We start from the raw sequence: 23,729 nt of genomic DNA on the forward strand, positions 1-23,729 counted from the left end.
GGGCGTGGACGGTAGCATGCATTTCCACTACCGTCCATGAACAGGCTCAATCAAACCGAGCCTGCAACATTTTCGTTTTTGTCGTGTTGAGCGACCTGTGAAGTTACCACTTTTCTCTATGTTGATATGAATAGCGGTGCTGGATAAGAAATATATGTCTATGTTTAAAATACAGCACTCACAAACTTTACACACGCCCTGTATGATGGCATACCGCTAAGACCACTAAAAAGCATTAATTATGGACTACAAAAAGTGTACACAAGATCACTTAAGTTAGGCGAGAAAGTAACAGATTTAGACTCCAAAAATATATAAAGTCAAAGTGAACCGGGTGTATTTTAGTAGTGAATAGCCTGAATTTTGGTGTCCCACCGCCAAAAAATCTAGGGCCAGGAATGATAACTCTGCAAGAAGAGGAATTTGCAGAATTTGCAGTCTCTGGCGGAGTATATGCTTTTATTTGCGCTATTTGCCGAAACAGTCACGTGCACTAACACGAAACGAAAGAGAGATTTATTGAAATATTTTTTCATTATCTGAAATTAAGAAAAGTCTATCTAGCAAAGAAATTGTAGGTCGCGAAAACAGGTGAAACTATTTCTTGTGTATATGTACCCGGGCAAAATATTCGGTCATTTACCAGGTCCCAGAAAAGTCACAAACTAGCCATATGTACCTATAAAACCAATAACAATAATGTAAGATATTTCAAAATAAAATGCAAAATAGCCATAATCCCATTCAAGTGGTTTATAAGATGCAAGACAATAACATAAACCAAGGTCCTAGTCAAATTTTCAATAAATGCAGCATTATTTTACAGAATTTTTCTCGTGTGATAATCATCGTAGTAAAAGACAAATTTATAAATGACATCTCAGAAATTTGCAACATGTATTGAAACTGAAACTGCATAGTGTCTCATTAGTCAAACTAATTAGACGTGAAAAAGTTGTCATTTTACTTTCAACATTTAATATTCTGACATTTTACATTTTTACTATCAAAGCCTTTTTCGACATAACATGAAAAATAAAAAATGTAAAATATCAATTTTAATGAACTTATAAGGTGATATGAGTTATGTTGTGTCTTATGTGTAGGACTAAGTGTCTCATAAACCATTTGAACGGGGAAAGAACTATAAAATACACAGAATGGAAATTGGAGGTAATCACGTGTCATCTTGTGTTAGTGTGTTATCTTATTTCAAAGGGTTTGCCGACTTGATCAATCGTTATCAAACCAACAGACGCTTACTGAAGTATAAAACTGGCGGTACGGCCAGCACGTAATAAACCGAACCTATAGTCCATTGTTCAAACGACAACTGTTGATTTCTCAGACTTTCAATCAAAAATTCATTCCTTTCCCGTATAGAAAATATATACTATCAACATTAATAAAGCACCATTATCATTATAAACAAACAATCTAATAGAAAGTTATCTTATTTCAAAGCGTTTGCCGACTTGATCAATCATGATCAAATCAACAGACGCTTACTACAGTGAGATCTCATTCAGCTGCCACGGGATTTTGGCGAGATTTGCTCAGTATGCCTTTCAAGTTGCCGATCTATTTATTTTTATAGCTCTTTGGAACGGGTTAATACATGAAACTATTTTATTCAATATTTTAAGTACTCGGTAGTCGTATTATTTTTCCCATTTCAGTTGATATGACAGAACTAATGGGGAATAGAATGAAGGGTTCTGGTGGCAAAGATAAGGCAGTCAAACAAACAGCTGCTTCAAAACAACCAGATGTTGATGTAGATTTGGAAGTGGGATCCAAGAGTATAGTATTGACTGAACCAGCTTCAAAATCCAGTGTGAATGTTTCACCTACCAGTAGCCATGGTAGTGGAAGTCCTGAAAGTAATAGAAAACAGGATTATGCAAACCACAGGGTGTCATCAAATAATGTTCTAGTAAATTCAGCTACAGGCATTGATAAGAATGTAAAAGTAACAGAATCATATTCTGGAACTGATAGTTGTAAAATTAAACTGTTAATGAAATCACAGGATTCATATAAAGACAAAGGGGAACTCCAAAAGAAATGTGACTATGTGAATGAGATATCTGAACTTACAGCAGGTATTGGTGAGAGAAAGGAAGCAAATATTAAAACAGGCAGTGTAGAAATAAAAGGAAGGGAACCAGCTAAATCTGAAAATTTTCATGGACTTAATGGCACAATGAAAACAGATATGACTGAATCTGATCTGAAAAGTTCTTGTTTGGAAAAAGAAAGACTTAAACCAAAAGATATTGCTCTTAAAGTAGACAAAAATGAAGAAAAGGTTGTCATAAAAAAAGATTCTAGAGACAAGCTTTTGAAAAATAAAGTATTCAATACACAGACTGGTTACCACATTCCTTGTGAGTACGACAATATATTACCTAGAACGGTAGAACTTGAAGCGGATGAAAAACTGAAACACTTGATTGAGACTTCGAACTCAGAAGAAAAAAACTTGACTGAGAAATTATTGAGTATAACCAAAATAATTAGAGGCCAGTCTGGTGAGACTCTGCATTCAGAGCTGTATATAGCGGCATTGATAAAACACAGGTTTACACAGAAATTTGAACAATACCTTACCTTCAGTGGTATTAATACAATTTCAGAATTAAATTCTTTGGAACATAATGAAGGGAAAAGACACTGGCCTACCGTGAAAAGATTTCTGATGCTGATTTGGATTGCTTGTGATGAAAGTGTAAATTTTTGTCAGCATACCCTGACCTCACATTTATTCCAAATCTTGCAAACGGATCTGAAAAAACTGTGTTTTTCCAAGTATGCTGATTCAGAAATTGAAACTTTTACCGTAAAAGCTATTCTTGGGATTTTACATAACATTTGCAGACATGTCCCAAATGGAAAATGGAAATTAAGAAATGATGGACTTGTGTCTGTGGTGAGACTTTTCCTTGATAGTGAGGTACCAATGATCAGGTTGAAATCGCTCATCATTTTGTCTTATATTCTGAGCGAAGCAGAAAATGAAATGATAAATTCCGATGATGACAATTTCATGTTCATTTTCAAAGTTTTAGGCGACGCTCTTCAGTCTGCAAGTCATAAGTCGAGTAAATATGGTATGAGTGTTGTAGAAATCATGAAGGGGCTGGACAATCTGGCGATCAACGATGAAAATAAGATCCGAATAGTGAGGAATGGAGGACTGGCGTTGTTTCAGGGAATCCTAGAAGAAGGCAGTCATGATGAAGTTAAAGTTACCATAACAACTCTATGGAGTTTGGCTTTTCACCACTACAATAAAGTGAAAATGAGGGAAATGCCAAAGATCATGTCAAGTAGGTACTGAATCTGGAACATATTCTGTAGTTGATTATTTGTCAATCAAATACTTTATGGTCCTTGATAGGTTTTGAGCTCAGTTTGCAAATCATTTTGAAATGTTAAGGAGGTATTGGGGTTTGCTTGATTAACAAAAAATCTTACAAAGATAGGGACTCTACTGGTACATTGTATTTTGCTCTTTTTGATTTCAGGCTTGTGGGTGGGGTTATTATCTCCAGTATTCTTTTCATTGAGTGTATAATGCATACTTCTCACTTGCATAAATTTACATTTTTAAAGCGTGAATTTCATGTTTGGAGAAAAATATGACTGAAAATTTGATGAAGATTACTTTGCTTGCATTGTTGAAGCAAGTTTTTGGAATGTGTCTTACTTTTGGGTTCATTTATTATTAAATTGATGTAAAGGATTTATGTTGTTGTAAATTACTAATTATTTTTTCAGAGTTGTATGAGTTACAGCATTGTAGGGATGAGGAGATATGTCACGCAGCTAGAGGCACGTTCTGGGAACTAGAGAACATATCAAAATCGTCCATAGGCTCTTCTGTATCATCGTCGTTGTCCGCAGGTTTGTATAGAATACTGTATCGTGTATGTGAATCTCTCTCTCTCTCTCCCCTTCTGCATTACCTGTCCAAAGATCGGGAAACCCTTGATTCAAACTTCAAAGGATTCAAACTACAACCCTACAACCTTGCGTATGATACTCTGACTAGAGGTTAGGGTTAGGTTAAACATAGGTATATATATCGCTTGTGGTTTGAAATAAGGGCCGCTGTGTGGTTTGAAATAAGGGCTATCCGTCCAGATCAATGTAAAATACAGTCAGTGATTCTCACCTAGCCGCTCATTTATGTGTTTCAAGGGTTTAATGGAAAACTGTTGTAACTCAAGTAAGATAAAGAAGGAGATATGATAGTTTTCTGTTCAGCCCTTGTTTGTCATCAGGAAATACACATCCTTAGGATAACTAGCTCCAGCTTACAGAAAATATCTAAACTTTCAATGATAGTGTGATAAATCCAAACTCAACTTGTCATGGGAGCCTTCTGTGCATGAAAAGACAGTAGGAAGTGTTGTATTGGACTCTTTGATCTAACTTACCTGTAACAAAGTTTTTTTTCTTGATTTTTTTTTTTATATTTAAAACCTTATCATTCATGTTACTTATCATTCAAAAGAACTCTTAGGTTGGTGATCATAACTCTTTTTTTTTTTTCAATTTTTTGAAAAACGATTATTTTTGAATTTATTTTGGAAACTATTTTTATGACTAAGGGTTTTCCACAATGGTTTTCAGCCATTTCTGAACTAAAATTTATCAATTACAATTTTTGACTATTTGTTGACGTTTGATATAAAAAAAGCTAAATTTAGTTTAAATTAAAACCCTTTTTACCCTGCAAAATTTTCTATAAGGAGGTCCACATTCAGTTTGGGCAGTACAATTTATTAAAAGGGGGTTTTCACTGAAAATTTACTGATAGAGACTAGCGAACAGTGCAGACCAAACAGCCGCACAGATGTGCAGGCGATCTTGGTCTGCACTGGTCGCAAAGGCAAAATCTTTTTCCGCCACAGGGCAAAAGGGTTTAAATATCCCAAAGCAAATATTTTTCAAAACTTTAATGAATTTTGTGTACAAGAACGTTTTTCCCTTTATGAAGTTTTTTTTTTAATTTTAATATTTTTTTGTTCAACAAAACTCTGAATGGCCACAAAAGAATGTTATAAGAAACTTTAAATGAAAATTTAAATTTTTGTACACTGCAAAAACCAAGTCACATTTTACGCTTCACTTTAACGGGTTAGGGGACAGAATCAGCACAGTGTTTTGGTAGTTGCAGATATTTTGTTTGTGAGGGTTACTTGCAGAGATTAATTATTTAGTAAGTTTTGGTCAGTGAAATATTAATAAAATGAATGTTATTGTTTCACTCTAGCTAGCAGCTTTTCCTTTCAGCAGCTCTTCCTTTAGCAATGTAAAAAAAGTCACTATTTAAATTCTACTGGAAAAAAACATTGGGGAAATTAACATCTGAATATAGTTAATTAAATCTTTGTAGATAAAACCCAACCCAACTCATTCATGTTCAGTTCCAGTGGGATTCCCAGGCCGTAATGATGAAGGTCAAGGACAGACTGAGGCATGCTGGGTATAAAGTATGGATGGATATAGAACATATGAGTAAGTACATCTATAGTTTTGTACATGGTCTACATAATGTTTTGATGGATATAGAACACATGAGTAAGTATTTTCATAATTATGTAAAGTCTACAAGTGTTTGCATGGATATTATAAAAAAATATGAGTAAATACTTTGTTTAATTTTGTACATGTCTACCAATGTTTGCATGGATATTATAAAAAATATGATAAAATACTTGATAATTGTGTACATATTTCCACAAGGTTTGCAGGATTTATAGAAAAAATATGCGTAAATACACGAAAATTTTGTACTACTCCCCCGTCCAACGGATAGGGAACATACTGTATAATTGTGTTGTCTGGTCTACAGAATGTCTGAATGGATATAGAACATATGAACAAATACATGTACATTTGGCAGGGCCTCCATGGCCTAAAAATTATGGCCGCTGACTTCGAATCAGTTGACCCTCAACTTTTTGGTTTGAAACCGCTTGGATGTAAAATTATGTGAGGGTTTCATACCGTGGGGTTTCAGGAGGAGTGGTTCTATCCCAAATGCCCCTTTTTGCCTCTGGGGTCTTCCTCATCCGATTAGCTGGAAAGTTTCCTACGACAATAATTTTGTTGAGGTGACTTACCAACAAAACAAAAAAAAGATGCCTTTTTTGTATACTTGTTAGAAATATTGGATGGATGTAGAAAATATGAAGTGGTTTATCTAGCGCTATTTTTGCCGGCGCGCGCCGGCCCTTTTAAGCCCCGCCCACTTGCCCTAACTGCCGCCCGAAACTCTTAAAGTGCCCTTTTTTCACTCCGCCCACTCGTTAATTGCCGACATTAGCAGCCTTAATTAATCCGTTACACACGTCATGTATACTGTAGTATGCCCTTAGACGTGTATTGAAAAGTCGGTCATACATAATGAGTAACTTCTGTCTAAAGTTGTTTACAGAATGGCAGGATGAATATAGAAAATATGAGTACCAGTAAGTACATGTACTTTTATCTAGCATGGTCTACATAATGTCTGGATGGATATAGAACATATATTATAAGTTAGTACATGCACTATTAAGTGGATTGATCTTTTGTCCTCAGTATCACTTAGTCCAATATTTCAGTATGCAGATATAAGTGGATTGATCTTTTGTCCTCAGTATCACTTAGTCCAATATTTCAATATGCAGATGTTTTCAGTATTGCCTTTATAAGTGATTTACCAGTAAACTTTAATGTTAGAAATTTGAACCCATCACCATATGGTAGATTATTCAGTTTTATAAGCATCAATATTGAAACCCTGTTTACTGACAATTTTATTGACTTTCAAGAGTATCAACTTAGGACTTTGATATTTGGAGACCCATACTGTTCAGTAACCAGTAAGGTGATTAGTTCTATTTTTGTCAGTCATAAATTATGTTAACCTTTAGTCTGCTGACGGCAAGTGATTCTGCCTTTGTGACCAGTGCAGACCAAGATCAGCCTGCAAGAATGTCATGGTCTTTATTTAGCTATTTAGTCAGTAAATTTTCAGTGAACACCCCAATGATAAACAAGTGGTACTGCCCAAATTGAATGATGGACCAGTCCATTTTGGAAATTTAGCAGTGTAAAGGATATTAAAGGTAAGAGATATGTGTTTCTGCATGTTGATAATAGTTTTTTTCTTGATATTTTTTTTTTCAGCTGGATCAACATTAGAGGCAATGGCTCTAGCAGTAGAGAAAGCGGCTGTTGTGTTAGTGTGTATGTCTCAGAAATACAAGGACAGCCCTAACTGTAGGACAGGTATGTATTCAGATACACACAGTTCTTTAGTGTAACTGCATAAGGAAATAAGCCTGCCTACTTACCTCAGTAAGGAGAAGGCAGATCTACCCTGGCACGGTGTATGTTCTCTGTAACAGTTTGATAAAGACATTTTGTCTGAAAGCATTCGTCCGCCACTATTGATTCATGTGGGGAAGTTTGCATTTGCTTGTGGAGAACAGGCTATTACTGGTACAGAATCCAGGAACACTGGTTACCTTAACTGCCTGCTGTTACATAACTGAAATAATGATAAAGGGTGCAATAACCCAAAACAAACGAAGCATAAAGAAATATTAATTCATAAGAATAGTTTGTGGTTTCTGTAGGTTTGAATGTTCTGTGAGATTATTAACAGCTGCCTATGAGAGCCTCCCTTGTAGAGTTGTTATAGACACATACAGAATCACTTGTGCAGGCCTTACAAGGACATGGTCATATATTGTATTTAAAGTAGTTCAGCATGTTCAGGTCAAAATTTTTTCTACAATGTAAAATTTGATTCAACCATGGTTTTTCAAAACTTCAAAATATATTTAGAAAATTTGGCAAATAAAAAAGATAGGATGTGTGCTTGATTTTTTTGTTAGACTGACTTGAAAATTTTGGACCAAACGCATGTTAGTTTTCATAATGGGCGTCTGTTCATAATTTTAACATAATCCAAAACATTGCAGAATGATAATAATTTCACGTGGGTAATGATTACATTTTACTTGGACTTTATCATAGATGCCCTGTGTAGAAACTTTAAACTAAAATAAAGGTATTAGATCTATATAATATTTCAATGAAACTTCAGTTTTGTAGTTTATAGCATTGTCTGGGGCATGTGCAGTCAAAAGTCTGAATTGATTTCTGAAATAGTGTGATATTTATTTCTAAAGCTACTATATGCTCATTGTAAAAATACTTCGTTTTACCCAAGTGGAAAATGCAACTGTTAGAACTCCGGATGTCATGATAAAGTTATGAATCGGAATACCACAGTTTTGATAATATATTCGCAAATAAAAATTTTTCTACAGTGTAGATTTTTATTATATATCTATATAAATTCTGTCAAATATACGGCTTGTATTTCACAAGAAAATATGAACAGGCAGAAAAAATTCCGTATTGTACCTTTTGTATTTTATGTTGCCGGACCACTTTCATTTCATATGCATGATCTGACAGTTCAATAAATAGCACACATAAAAATTCACTAAGCTCTATTTTAACGTCGATAAACATTGAAGATTTCGTTTGATAACAAAACAAACAAAAAGTTGAAGGTATATAATATAAGGGTCAAGGGCTTGCACGCCTCGTGAGATCTGATCTGACAAATTTCACTCGAGCCGAATACAGCATCCCAGATCAAGCTACTATTATAATAACCCTATTATATGAAAGTTCTCACAGTTGTAAATAAATATATGGTCTACAATATGTCGGAAAAAAAATGTGTAGGTACTTGTGCTTATTTTTGATATATCTGCAAATGATAAAAGAAATTCACACACTGCACACAGATTTTAAGAAATTAATTAGATTTTTTTTAATGTATCAAACATTTTAATATCATATTTTAAATTATCTTTTGAAAGATAGTAACGTTGCCCTTTTAATAAATTTACTGACAGTTTCCATAATTTCTTTAAACAATTTTCAATTATATATACTAAATCTAGGCTTTAATATTCAACGTTCTCTGGATAAATAACTTTCCACTATTACTTCTGTTTTATTGAAGTGCAGAACTACCTTAATGAAGGCATCTAGCTTTCCTGCAGAAACTTGCATTTAGATGTGTTGATTTTACCACATTCAAAATAAAAGTGATGCGCTAATCAAGAATGTTTCAGACAAAATGTATTCTGTATTTTTGTAATTACTCATCAGTGTTTCATTGAAATGTGTTAAATTGTCGCTTGAATTCAGTTTGACTCATTTGGAGAAAGTGAAAGGTGAAGTACTATAGGGTGTATCTGAACTTTAGATGTCACTTCTGACAATTGCACTTTCTATATTTATGAAGGATGATTAGACCAAATTAGTGACATTTGTAAGCGTTAATTTTGTAAGTGAAATGTATTGGTACTATAAGTGTTGCATTTAGATGTGTTGATATTAGTCACTTTTGGAAAGTGCAAGGCGGAATGGGAGACACGTTAACATTTAGATGTGTTGATATGACTTGATTTTTAAAGGGAAAGGTTATTCAGGGGAAAAATTAACATTTAGATGTGGTTATTTGACTTAGGTTCAGAAAGTGAAAATGAAATCAGTTACATGTGAAATGTAAAACACATGTACATGAAGGCATGTCCATCCTGTATATCAGCTCAGCATAACAGGTTTGAATGCATTTTGCTGTTAACCTTTTGCCTGCTGGCAGCAAGTGATTCTGCTGCCTTTGCAACCAGTGCAGAGCAAGATCAGCCTGTACGTCCGTGCGAGACCTCCGTGTTCGAGTGGTTAAGGTCGCTGACTTCAAATCACTTGCCCCTCATCGATGTGGGATCGAGTCCCACTGGGGGCGTTGAATTCTTCATGTGAGGAAGCCATCCAGCTGGCTCACGGAACGTCGGTGGTTTTACCCAGGTGCCCGCTCGTGATGAAATAATGCAGGGAGGACACCTGGGGTCTTCCTCCACCATCAAAGCTGGAAAGTCGCCATATGACCTATAATTGTGTCGGTGCGACGTTAAACCCAAAAAAAATTAAATAAATAAATGCACATCCGTGCAGACTGATATAGGGGTTGTCTACTCCAGCAGCCCTACAACCCTATGAAGTTTGAAGGTTCTATGTCAAATGGTTCTCCAGTTATTGCTCGGAAATGAAGTGTGACGTACGGACGGACGGAAGGACGGACAGGGCAAAAACAATATGTCTCCCCCAGAGGGGGGGGAGACATAATTATATTTTGTGCACATGTTTTCGGGTGGGAACTTGGAAATGTCTTTCAGATAGCCAACATTTTGAGATATAAAACGGGTTTTAGGTATTGAGTTTCAACTGTACGTAACCTCACTTTACATGAGCCGCGCCATGGGAAAACCAACATAGATCCAGACCAGGCTGCACAACCGCACTCTGGTCAGGATCCATGCTGTTCGCTAACGGATTCTCTAATTGCAATAGACTTTGAAAGCGAACAGTATGAATCCTGACCAGACTGCGCGGATGTGCAGGCTGGTCTGGATCCATGCTGGTCGCAAAGCCATTATGTTGGTTTTCTCATGGCGCGGCTCACATATTTTGAACTTAGTTTAATTTGTAGATTTAGTTCTGTTCAAAGTCATACCCACTCAGATCAAGTCATATGGAGACATTTTAACTTTAACCCTTACCCGGCTAAATTTCTATAATAATATTAGTGGAGAATACCAAGTTAATGTTTGTTACATGTTTGTTTTATTCAGAGGCTGAGTACGTGTACAGATTACGGAAGGATTTTGTTCCCTTGCGTCTTCAGCGAGAGTATATACCAGATGGTTGGCTGGGAATCCTTGTTGGAACTCGCCTGTATTTTGATATCTATTCCGAAGACCAGTTAGATGTCCAAGTTCCGAGATTGATTAGAGAGTTGCGTGACAGAGGAAAAATTAGCCCTTCACTAGATCAGCCTGACCGTTGTAAGTGCATTTGAGAATAGTAAGTGTATGGAATAGGGACAAAACCAGAAAGGAGTTGTCTTATACTGTATATTGTCTTCTGTCGTATCATTTTGTATGAAGTATGTGTTTATTCCATGTATACTGTAAAATCATTTAATTTTGTGGTTTTGGTCCAAACGGTAATTTCATGGGGATATGAACTTTCAAACGTAAAATGAATGGGAATTTTACTTGTTTGTTGGGATTAGATTTTGTGGGTTGACTCAACCACGAAATCCACAAAAATTAGTCCTCCATGAATATTAATGATTTCACTGTATATTTTTAAAATACATTTCTGTATCATTTAATCTCATTTGTTCTCATTTTTAGCTCACCTGTCACATAGTGACAAGGTGAGCTTTTGTGATCACGCAGCGTCCGTCGTCCGTCGTCCGTCCGTGCGTGCGTGCGTCCGTCCGTCCGTCCGTAAACTTTTGCTTGTGACCACTCTAGAGATCACATTTTTTGTGGGATCTTTATGAAAATTGGTCAGATGTTCACTTGATGATATCTAGTCAGGTTCGAACTGGGTCACGTGCCTTCAAAAACTAGGTCAGTAGGTCTAAAAATAGAAAAACCTTGTGACCTCTTAGAGGCCATATATTTCACAAGATCTTCATGAAAATTGGTCAGAATGTTCACCTTGATGATATCTAGGTCAAGTTCGAAACTGGGTCACGTGCGGTCAAAAACTAGGTCAGTAGGTCTAAAAATAGAGAAACCTTGTGACCTCTCTAGAGGCCATATATTTCAAAATTTCTTCATGAAAATTGGTCAGAACGTTCACATTGATGATATCTAGGTCAAGTTCGAAACTGGGTCACGTGCCATCAAAAACTAGGTCAGTAGGTCAAATAATAGAAAAACCTTGTGACCTCTCTAAAGGCCATATTTTTTCATGGATCTGTATGAAAGTTGGTCTGAATGTTCATCTTGATGATATCTAGGTCAAGTTCGAAACTGGGTCACGTGCGGTCAAAAACTAGGTCAGTAGGTCTAAAAATAGAAAAACCTTGTGACCTCTCTAGAGGCCATATATTTCATGAGTTCTTCATGAAAGTTAGTCAGAATGTTCACTTGATGATATCTAGGTCAAGTTCGAAAGTGGGTCACGTGCCTCAAAAACTAGGTCAGTAGGTCAAATAATAGAAAAACTTGTGACTCTCTAGAGGCCATATTTTTCATGGGATCTGTATGAAAGTTGGTCTGAATGTTCATCTTGATGATGTCTAGGTCAAGTTCGAAAGTGGGTCACATGCCATCAAAGCTAGGTCAGTAGGTCAAATAATAGAAAAACCTTGTGACCTCTCTAAAGGTCATATTTTTCATGGGATCTGTATGAAAGTTGGTCTGAATGTTCATCTTGATGATATCTAGGTCAAGTTCGAAACAGGGTCATGTGCAGTCAAAAACTAGGTCAGTAGGTCTAAAAATAGGAAAAACTTGTGACCTCTCTAGAGGCCATACTTGTGAATGGATTCCATAAAAATTGGTCAGAATGTTCATCTTGATGATATCTAGGTCAAGTTCGAAAGTGGGTCACGTGCCGTCAAAAGTAGGTCAGTAGGTCAAATAATGAAAAAACGTTGTGACCTCTCTAGAGGCCATACCCTTGAATGGATCTTCATGAAAATTGGTCAGAATGTTCACCTTGATGATATCTAGGTCAAGTTTGAAACTGGGTCTCCTGCCTTAAAAAACTAGGTCAGTAGGTCAAATAATAAAAACCTTGCGACCTCCTAGAGGCCATATTTTTCATGGGATCTGTATGAAAGTTGGTCTGAATGTTCATCTTGATGATATCTAGGTCAAGTTTGAAACTGGGTCAACTGCGGTCAAAAACTAGGTCAGTAGGTCTAAAATTATTAAAATATTTTGACCTCTTAGAGGCCATATTTTTAAATGGATCTTCATGAAAATTGATCTGAATGTTCACCTTGATGATATCTAGGTCAGTTTCGAACTGGGTCACATGCGGTCAAAACTAGGCAGTAGGTATAAAAATAGAAAAACTTGTGACCTCTCTAAGGCCATATTTTCATGAGATCTTCATGAAAATTAGTGAGACTGTTACTTGATAATATTAGGTAAAGTTAAAAAACAGGGTCAAGTACCTTCGAAAACTAGGTCAATAGGTCAAATAATAGAAAAACCTTGTGACCTCTCTAGAGGCCATATTTTTCAATGGATCTTCATGAAAATTGGTCAGAATTTTTATTTGATAATATCTAGGTCAACTTCAAAATGGATCACATGAGTCAAAACTAGGTCACTATGTCAAAAATAGAAACAACGTCATACTCAAAACTGGGTCATGTGGGAAAAGGTGAGCGATTCAGGACCATCATGGTCCTCTTGTTTGCTCAAAAGAATAGGTAGAGCTATTAGACTCACTCATGTGTTGGCGTCCACATCGGCGTCTGCATCCCAATTTGGTAAAGTTTTGGTATGTAAGCTGGTATCTCAGTATACACTTGTGGCAAAGGATCAAACTTCACACACTTATTCACTGTAGTAAACTGACATACTTGGACAGGTCCTATACCTCTATTTTGCTTTTTTTTGGTGCAAAATTATGCCCTTTTTTTCAACTTTGTATTCATTCAATTGACAAAGCTGTCAAATAGTTGAGCGTTGCTGGCCTACCACAGCTCTAGTTTTACATGCACAGTATTTAAAGCATACACTTTTGTGACGTCTCATGACTATTGAAATAGTAATTAGACAAAAACAGACCAAGAAACACTTAAACCATATTAAGCTCTGTGTTTTATGAAAGGTATAAAGTTAGGATAAGGGAACCTTAACCATAAGCTCTGTGTTTTAAGATGGATACAGAGCTAGGACAAGAAGCACTTTAATAATAAGCTCTGTGTTTTATGAAAGGTACAAAGCTTTGACAAGAAGCACTTTAATAAAAAGCTCTGGTGTTTTATGAAAGGTACAAAGCCAGGTTAAGAATCACTTTAATTATAAGTACAAGTGATTTTTGCTCGTTTACATTTTTCCATTGTTGTATTGTAGTGCCAATAGTTCCACAGAGAATGACGTCGCGAGAAGCTGTGCCTATACTGCACCACCCAGCCAGTCCCACTGTTAGTAGCTGGACACCTGTAGATGTTAAACAGTGGGTTGGATCTATTGGTCTAAATTACTTTGAACAGAAGTAAGTCTGCTATCCGTACTGTTACAGACATTTTTTAAGAAATTTCATGAAATTTGTGTACATATAATAACATACTTTTCAATTAAATGAAATCAGTTTTTTTTAATAAAATAAATTTCTAAATCGTGTACACTTTCTGAATGGCTTGCTGGTGAATAGTCAAAACTATTGCCTGAGGTACAAAGTGACTTATTACATGAAGTCTGAAATAAATTTTCATAACCCTATGTTCAAAATTTGACTTTAGTCCGCAGAATTTTGTGTTGAACTGTAGACCAGGGTATGACACAAACTGTTGATAAGAGATTTATGTAAGAAGTGATGTAACAGTTATTAAGATTTTTCTTACCACCTCTGATAGTCAGTGCTACTAGACTGAGAAAACCTGTCCGCTTAGCTCAGTATGTAGAGCGTTGGTCTACGGATGGTGGGGTCATGAGTTCGATCCTCGGGTGGGGCGCCGCGTATGTTCTCTGTGACTATTTGACTTGCGGAGAACAGGTTTGTACTGGTACAGAATCCAGGAACACTGGTTAAGTTAACTGTCCGCCGTTACATAACTGAAATACTGTTGAAAAATGGCGTTAAACCCAAAACAAACAAACAAAACTAGAATGAGAAGCTATCCTGCATAAGCTCTGTAATGCTGCCATGTGTTTCCTTTCATTCTAATTGTGGCATCGTCTGAAGTAACACTAATTGAATGTCATTATTTTTTTGCTATGTTTTAGTTTTGAGCAGATTGATGGACTGCTCCTACTGGAAATACAGAAAATTCAAGAGACAGCACCAGAGTACTTTCACAACATTCTCCGAGAGGATTTTGGTATGCCTGTTACTGAAGCCCTTAAGCTGTCCAGACATCTTCGACAGTTGACTTGAGTATATTGTCTATTAGATAGTTTATTAGATAGGTTAATTAGCATATTGATATCGAAACAGGAGATGTTTATGAAATTAATTAGGATAACATAGATATAATGCAATGTATAGAAAAGTTACTTGCCAGATTAAAGGTAACAGATAACTTTTCCCAATGAGTTACATTTCAAAGTAGTCATATCTCATAGCAGTATAATATGTATTTCTTAAAACTATCATATTTACCATAAATGCCTTGACATAATGTTGCAAACTAAAGTGAACGTCAACTGCATTCACCTTTGTATTGATGTGTGGTAAGGTTTTAAAATTAGTTAAAAGATATTTCTTCAATTTTTCCCTTATGAATGGAACATTGAAATTTTCTTAATTTGTTTTTATATATATTTTTTCTTTACAGCAGCACAATCATAAATGATTTTGATGGAACATTATTATAACTGAAATGTAGGTAGAATACTGTCCCTCTAATCAGTCACTTTATTAATGCTGATGAAATGTGTTAGATGTAGTATTGTTTATAAAAATATGAGAAATACATGTAAGCCTACAGGACATTATTCAGTGAATTCTTAAGTTAGCATGCTGTTTTAGTGATTTTGTCATTTTGTAAGGCTTCACTCACCATGAACATATGTATCGGACAGAGTCTGCATTTGGATCTTCTTGTTTAGGGGCCTCCTTGGCCGAGCGGTTAAGGTCACTGACTTCATATTACATGCCCCCATCGATGTGGGTCCGAGCCTCACTCAGGGTGTTGAATTCTTCATGTGAGGAAGCCATTCAGTTGGCTTACGGAAGGTCGGCGGTTCTAGTAGCTACCCAGGTGCCAGCTTGTGATGAAATAATGCACAGAGGGGCACATTGGCTCTTCCCCCCACCATCAAATTGGAAAGTTGCCATATGACCTATAATTGTGTCGATGTGACATTAAACCCAACAAAATAAAATTGAGCTTGTTAGTATTTAGAAATAAAAGTGCGGAAACCCACAGGTCAAGTGAAAATGTTCTACAGATTATTTACATTGATTTTACCATCCCAAATCAGTACAGTTTTCCTTAACCCTTTGCCTGCTGGCGGCAATAATTCTTCCTTTGCGACCAGTGCAGACCAAGATCAGCCTGCACATCCGTGCAGTCTGATCATGGTCTGCACTGTTCGCTATTCAGTCGATAAATTTTCAGTAAACACCCCTTCGAATAATAAATGATATTGCCCAAATCGAATGATGGACCAGTCCATTATAGAAATTTAGCAGGCTAAGGGTTAATTACCTTTCTTTTGTTATTTAGGTTCTTGTGTTTATGTTACATTTTAACATTTTTTGTGTTTTTAAATTGAATCATATACTAATGTAATTGAGGCCCCAGGTTTTCAGCATAATATCGGACTGACAGACAGCGAGAGTTCATAATTCTTGGCATATGACGGACAGATGGACGGTTGATTATAAAGACACTTGTATTACTCAGTGGGTCTGAATGTTGGACACTTAGTGAACAACTAAGAAATTTATTCTGATTTATATACATGTATTTCATTTTGTATATATTCAATTATGATAATATACTGGATAGAAATTAAGGAATTATATTTCAGAGATATTTAAAGAATTATATTTTATTTTATATAAATGATATTGAAGATATAATATATATACATGTATGTGTGGTCGTTTTAAGGTCAACGATGATCGTTGATTGCATTGCACTAGGTTCAGATTTACTTGTGAAGGCTATGCCTTTATTATAGGAATTGTCTAGGGGTACGGAAATGTATATGACCCTTAATCTCTAGAAAATCGGAGGTCCGTACGCCTAGGAAACCCCTAACAGGCTTGTCCAGAACCATATTCTAGAGGTATTGATCTGTACCCTTTAGACAATTACCTTATTTTACTTAGTGGTGCAATATCTAACCGACCGATATACTATTGTGTCACGGTATATATGCGGTTCTAGGTAGAACATATTACAAATGATTGGTTAATCAAGACATAAACAACTTCTCAGACGAATATAAATACACTAACCAATAAAAAAAGAGAATTACATTGTTGTTAAATTTTAACCAATGACAAAAGACGTATTCGAATTAGGGACATTTCGGACCATGAACATTTTGGCCCTGGCATTTCGGACCATATTATGGGACATTTCGAACCGTGATTTTGAGACACTTTGGACCATATAATGGGACATTTTGGACCATGATTTGGGTCTTTTCGGACCAAGGTAATAGAAAATATGGACCACATCAACATGATTGATAATAATTGTATAAGATTAAAGAAAATACTACGAGTAGATAACACAAGAAAGAAATAATACTAGTAATTTCATATTTTATTTTATATCTTTAAAATAACCTAATGGTAACAATTTTAAATATTTACATACATGATAAAACATTTAAATATATATATAGCAGTGATTAGCCTGTCGGAGCCGGAATTGCTCATCATAAGTTTTCCAGGCATTGGACTGAAAGTGTTTCCCAGCATCCCTAATGACAGACATATTTTAGCAGTTCTGTGCTCTTTTCAGGATATTTGGAAGTAATTATGCTAGCAAAAATAATAAAAGAATCAGTCCATTCCTCGATACTCCGAACTGTCTGTCTTGAAGTTTGAGGCCTTGTTTCTATGCCTCCTTTATTATGCCCCCCTTCGAAGAAGGAGAGGTATATTGTTTTGCAGACGTTGGTCGGTCTGTCGGTCGGTCGGTCGGAATGTAGACCAATCCGTTTCTGGATGATAACTCAAGAACGCTTGGGCCTAGGATCATGAAAGTTGATAGGGAGGTTGGTCATCACTTGCAGATGACCCCTATTGATTTTTAGGTCTGTATGTCAAAGGTCAAGGTCACAGTGACACTGAATAATAAAACGGTTTCCGGATGATAACTCAAGTACACTTGGGCCTAGGATCATGAAAGTTGATAGGGAGGTTGGTCATCATCAGCAGATGACCCCTATTGATTTTGAGGTCTGTATGTCAAAGGTCAAGGTCACAGTGACCCTGAATAGTAAAACGGTTTACGGATGATAACTCAAGAAGACTTGGGCCTAGGATCATGAAAGTTGATAGGGAGGTTGGTAATGACCAGCAGATGACCCCTATTGATTTTGAGGTCAGTATGTTAACGGTCAAGGTCACAGTGACCCTGAACAGTAAAACAGTTTCCGGATGATAACTCAAGAACGCTTAGGCCTAGGGTCACGAAAGTTGATAGGGAGGTTGGTCATGACCAGCAGATGACCCCTATTGATTTTGAGATCAGTATGTCAAAAGGGCAAGGTCACAGTGACCAGGAACAGTAAAATGGTTTCCAGGCAATAACTCAAGAACGCTTGGGCCTAGTGTCAGGAAAATTGATAGTTAGGTTGGCCATGACCAGCAGATGACCCCTATTGATTTTGAGGTCATTAGTTAAAAGGTCAAAGTCACATTGGCCAGGAACAGTTAAATGGTTTCTGATTTTCTTGTCCAAAACCATAGGGCCTAGGGCTTTGATATTTGGTATGTAGCAAAATGTAGTGGTCCTCTTCCAAGATGATTTAAATTTTTTCCCTGGGGTCAAATATGGCCCTGCCCCGGGGGTCACATGTTTTATATAGACTTATATAGGGAAAAACTTTGAAAAACCTCTTGTCCAAAACCACAGGGCCTAGGGCTTTGATATTTTGTATATGACATCATCTAATGGTCCTCTACTAAGATTGTTCAATCTAGGGTCAAATATGGCTCCGCCCTGGGGGTCACATGGTTTACATAGACTTATATAGGGAAAAACTTTTAAAATCTTCTTGTCCAAACCACAAAGACTATGGCTTTGATATTTTGTAATGTAGCACCATTTATTGGTTCTCTACCAAGTTTGTTCAATTTATCCCTCTAGGGTCAAATATGGCCCCGCCCTAGGGGTCATATGGTTCATATAGACTTATATAGGGAAAAACTTAGAATCTTCATGTCCATAACTTACATCATTCAAATTTGGACCACTTGTTTAGTTTTGAGTGGCAAGGTGAACCTTGACATGAGTTGACCTTGATCTTGACCTTGTGACCTACTTTCACATTTCTGTAGCTACAACCTTCAAATTTGGACCACATGCATAGGTTTGTGTACCGAAAAATACTTTGACCTTGTTATTGACCTAGTGACCTACTTTCACATTTTTGAAGGTACAGGCTTCAAGAACACTCTGTAATCTATTGTTAGGTTAATAGGTTAAAGGTCAAGGTCAGATTAAACCAGAATGGTAGAACTTTTGTTTACAGTGAGCATATAATTTCTGTTCCTTGTGTAATTACTGAATGCATCAAGGTTTTATTTCGATGTAAATGAGATGTGGAACCAAAATTTGTAGTCCTGTTTGGTGCCATATAACCTATACTGTGTTGGTGTGCCGTAAAACCCAAATAAATAAATAAATAAGAATGCATCATGGGGGGCATTTCGTGTTCGACGAGCTCTTGTTATTAAGGTGGAGGGAATGGAATGGAACATCTCAGACAGCTCAGTGCTGCCTTTCAATAATATTGCTAGGTTAACATATTGAAATGCCAGAATTTTGTCTTTAAGTAGTTGTGGGATGTGTGCTGCGATTTCATCCCCCACCACACCGGATTGCTCCTAATTCAGGCAAATTATCTTGAGCCTGGGCTATATTTTGAAAAATACTATCAAAATGAATTATGCCAGAAGGCCTTAAATCATTACCATCCTTGGATTTTTCTGCCTCATGTTCTAGTGATAGGATCTCGAATGGGAATTTTGGCCTCTTTCTTTGATTACTGGTAGAATCTTCTGCATCTTCCTCATCTGGAGCTGTGTGTGGCCTCTTCTGTGGTCTCTTTCCCTTTCCCGTATCAGGCATTTTTATGCCCCCGGCATCAATTGATGCGGGAGGCATATAGTGATTGTCCTGTCCGTCCGTCCGTACGAGGTTAACGAAGTGGGACCGTTTCGTCTAGCATCAATACCCCTTACTAGAATGACTTGATACTAATGAAGATGTAACCTGTCGACAAGGATGCCACCGGGGGCATCAAACGTTTTTTGGACGCAGCTTTTTGTTTTCAGATATCTTGGATTTGTAAATTTTGTTATCAACTAGTGGGGCCTCCGTGGCCGAGTGGGTAAGGTCGCTGACTTCAAATCACTTGTCTCTTATCGATGTTGGTTCGAGCTTCACTCGGGGCGTTGAATTCTTCATGTGAGGAAGCCATCCAGCTGGCTTACGGAAGGTCGGTGGTTCTACCCAGGTGCCCGCTCGTGATGAAATAATGCACAGAGGGGCACCTGGGGTCTACCTCCACCATTAAAGCTGGAAAGTTGCCATATGATCTATCATGTGTCGGTGCGACGTTAAATCCAAAAAAAAAAAAAAAATATCAACTAGTGGAATTGTTGTACCCCCGACAACAAAGTTGTAAGGGGGGTATACTGGTTTCAGGTTGTCTGTCTGTCTGTCCGTCTGTCCGTAGACACAATCTTGTGCGCTCCATCTCTCCTCATCCCCTTGACAGAATTTAATGAAACTTCACAGAAGTGATCAGTAACAACAGTAGTTGTGCATGGGGCATGTTAGGTTCTTTCAGAAAAAAAATTGCAGAGTTACGGGACTTTGTTTTTTGTTACTATACTATATACATAGACACAATCTTGTGCGCTCTATTTCTCCTCATCCCCTTGACAGAATTTAATGAAACTTCACACAAGTGATCAGTAACAATAGTAGTTGTGCATGGGGCATGTTAGGTTCTTTCATAAAAAAATTGCAGAGTTACGGGACTTTGTTTTTTGTTACTATACTATATACATAGACACAATCTTGTGCGCTCCATTTCTCCTCATCCCCATTGACAGAATTTAATGAAACTTCACACAAGTGATCAGTAACAACAGTAGTTGTGCATTGGGCATGTTAGGTTCTTTCAGAAAAGAAAAACTGCAGAGTTACGGGACTTTGTTTTTTGTTACTATACTATATACATAGACACAATCTTGTGCGCACCATATCTTCTTATCCCCTTGACACAATTTAATGAAACTTCACAAAAGTGATCAGTAACAACAGTAGGTGTGCATGGGGCATGTTAGGTTCTTTCAACAACAAAAATTGCAGAGTTATGGGACTTTGTTTTTTCTTAACATACTATGTACATACAGTCTGCATATGCAGTTTTGTGCGCGCCTAATCTTCCGAACATTTGCACATAATTTCATGAAATTTCACACAAGTGATCAGTACCAACTCTAGTGGTGCATGGTGCATGTTACGTTCTTTTAGATAAATACTCTGCATTGTTATGGGACTTGTTTTTTGTTACTATACTGTATACATACAGTTTGTATACATACAGTCCACATAATTATGCTATCTTGTGTGTGTCGAATTGCAATGTACTGTGTTAGTGCATGCGGGGGGTACATTCATCACCTTTAGTGATAGCTCTAGTTTTTTTTCTAGCAGTCTTGGAGAGGAAGCTGTGATGCATTGTGGGAAAGTATCCCACAATGCAATTACCTTCTGACCATGTGACCAATCTGTTTTAGGTTCTCTGGAGTCTATTTATAGATTCCTGAGAATTTCTACTGGTCTCTCTTTTCGGACAGCTTTCTGAAAGCAGGTGGAATGTCTTCTGCTGGCAGGAGCGGAAGTGCTAAGACCTTTCGCAGAAGGTGGTACACACTGTCTTGGATTTCATATGTAGGCTGAAAAGATACATGCCAAAATATATATTAACTTACATTTAGGTGACAGATTTTAAAAGAAAAAAAAAAGGTTTATTTACTGATATCGAAGAACAAACTAATGGTAATCTAATATTTAATGTAGTGTATGGTAAAGGTACTCACTTGCACTTATCACAAGTAATTGCATGCTGTAAAGGACGCACAATATTACTACATTCGATACACTTATCAGATTCAGACATTGTCACTTATCAAACCAATCACAAATAAAACTATATTTAACTATATTCCAAATAATCACGTATATTGTAACATTGTTTTATGAAATGATATTGCATTAGTTATTTGGGGTTATTATGTATTCTAGCAGCTGAAGTTATACTTAACAAAAACCTGTTGTTAAGAACAGAACTTAAAACAAGTTAATCCATTTTGCTCTGTCTCGAATATTTTCCACAGATGGTCTGGCACTTGCTGTGGTTCGGGCTCTGCTTTTGAGGCTAACTGTCTGAAGCTCTGAAATTGAAATCTAGATAAAGCATCACAAATGGAATTATCTGCGCCACTAACATGTTTTGACTTTATAGCAATATTACGTTTCAGACACTGCATTGTTACATTTCTGACTAATGTCATGACTCTCTCCGATTTTGAGGTCATTGTGTTAATAATATGTACAACTGCCATGTTGTCTGAGCGGAAACATATCTTTTTATTAGAGAGCTGTTCCCCCCAAATAATTATTGTCACTTATATAGGAAATAATTCAAGGACTGTGATATCTTTTGTTATATTATGTCCATGCCATGATGTAGGCAATGCAGCATATGCCCGTTTCCTAGCAAAATAAAGACCATAACCTAAGCCAGTACCAGCTGCACTGTCGGAGAAGAGCTCTATTTCATCATTATTCAGCCAAAACCTATCATGGAAAACTGTGACACCATTGAATTTTTGGAAGAATTTTTTTCCACGACCTTGAATCATTTTTCATTCCTTTCTTCAATCTAATGCGATGGTGTGGTTTTATAAGGCCACATATCGCATTGATTAACCTACAAAATGGACGGCCTGGAATGTAACTCTACATGCAAAATTTAAGGTACCTATCAGACTCTTAAAGTTGCCTTTTCTTCCAAAAGTATTGCTTCAATATGACTGAGAATTTCTTTTACTTTTTCCATTTGTAGCCTTACTTCCATTTTCTGATAACCAAGCTCTAAACCCAAAAACACAATGACCGTGACTGGACCTTCCGTTTTTCCTCAGTCAACGGCACCCCTAACACTTGCATGCATGATTTGAAAGTTGACATTAAAGTGTAACAGCCATCACTTTTAGCTTTGTCCCCCCACCCCCACCAGAAAGTCATCCAAAAGTGCAAGAGATTTTTATTATTTGCTTTTCGTCGTACGCAGAATTCCAAGAAAGTGGCAAATTTTTCAAAAGTGCTACAGCTAATTGAACAGCCAAACGGCATACATTTATCGAAAAAATATTTGTTGTCAAATTTAAAGCCAAGTTGATCAAAATCTGAAGGCCTAACAGGCAAAAGTCTGAAAGCTGATTGCACATCCATTTTAAATAGTAAACAGGTCTTGCACCAAATGGACTGCTTCATCAGAGTGAGTGTACTGAACAGAACAGTGACTTTGAATAATGAAGCCATTGACAGAATTTCCTTCTGGGTATAATAAATGATGTTCAAGACGATATTTGTTTGGGGTTTTCTTCGGCACTATTGGAGATGCCCTGAGAGATTCGATTGGACAGAGTTCAAAGGGTCTAGCAACTCGACCAGCCTCCATTTCCATATTTATTTTTTGACTGGGTTTAAATTTGCGGACTTTAAATTTCTTGCTTCTGACCTTATTCTTGTGCCTTCATAATGTAATTGGAAACCTTTCCTCTAAATAATCAGCATCAGTATGGTTATAAAATGCCAGCTCTTTTTCCAATGCAACCAAGTTTACTGATGAAATAGCCTTACTGTTTATTGTAATAAAAAAGGG

The 23,729-nt window shown here is 36.7% G+C and overlaps 2 protein-coding genes across 2 annotated transcripts in view; one reads left to right on the forward strand and one right to left on the reverse strand.

Moving 5' to 3' along the window:
- The window catches only part of LOC123559959 (26S proteasome non-ATPase regulatory subunit 3-like), a 145,935-nt gene that overhangs the window by 28,869 nt on the left and 93,337 nt on the right, over window positions 1-23,729 (reverse strand). The gene's annotated exons all lie outside the window — the stretch shown is intronic.
- On the forward strand, window positions 377-23,715 carry LOC123560565 (uncharacterized). Its single transcript, XM_053516670.1, has 8 exons — window positions 377-449; window positions 1,680-3,332; window positions 3,784-3,932; window positions 5,439-5,529; window positions 7,189-7,290; window positions 10,725-10,937; window positions 13,986-14,127; window positions 14,859-23,715. The coding sequence occupies exons 2-8, from the start codon at window positions 1,685-1,687 to the stop codon at window positions 15,007-15,009; spliced, it is 2,496 nt and encodes an 831-aa protein (XP_053372645.1). The 5' UTR covers window positions 377-449; window positions 1,680-1,684; the 3' UTR covers window positions 15,010-23,715.

This window comes from Mercenaria mercenaria, chromosome 10 (assembly GCF_021730395.1).
Source record: "Mercenaria mercenaria strain notata chromosome 10, MADL_Memer_1, whole genome shotgun sequence".
NCBI classification, from domain to species: domain Eukaryota; kingdom Metazoa; phylum Mollusca; class Bivalvia; order Venerida; family Veneridae; genus Mercenaria; species Mercenaria mercenaria.

Coding starts and splice junctions, on each gene's coding strand:
- LOC123560565 (XM_053516670.1), top strand. CDS start 1,685: ATGACAGAACTAATGGGGAATAGAATGAAGGGTTCTGGTGGCAAAGAT. Junction 3,933..5,438: donor TGTATAGAATACTGTATCGT/GTATGTGAATCT, acceptor ATTCATGTTCAG/TTCCAGTGGGATTCCCAGGC. Junction 10,938..13,985: donor ACTAGATCAGCCTGACCGTT/GTAAGTGCATTT, acceptor GTTGTATTGTAG/TGCCAATAGTTCCACAGAGA.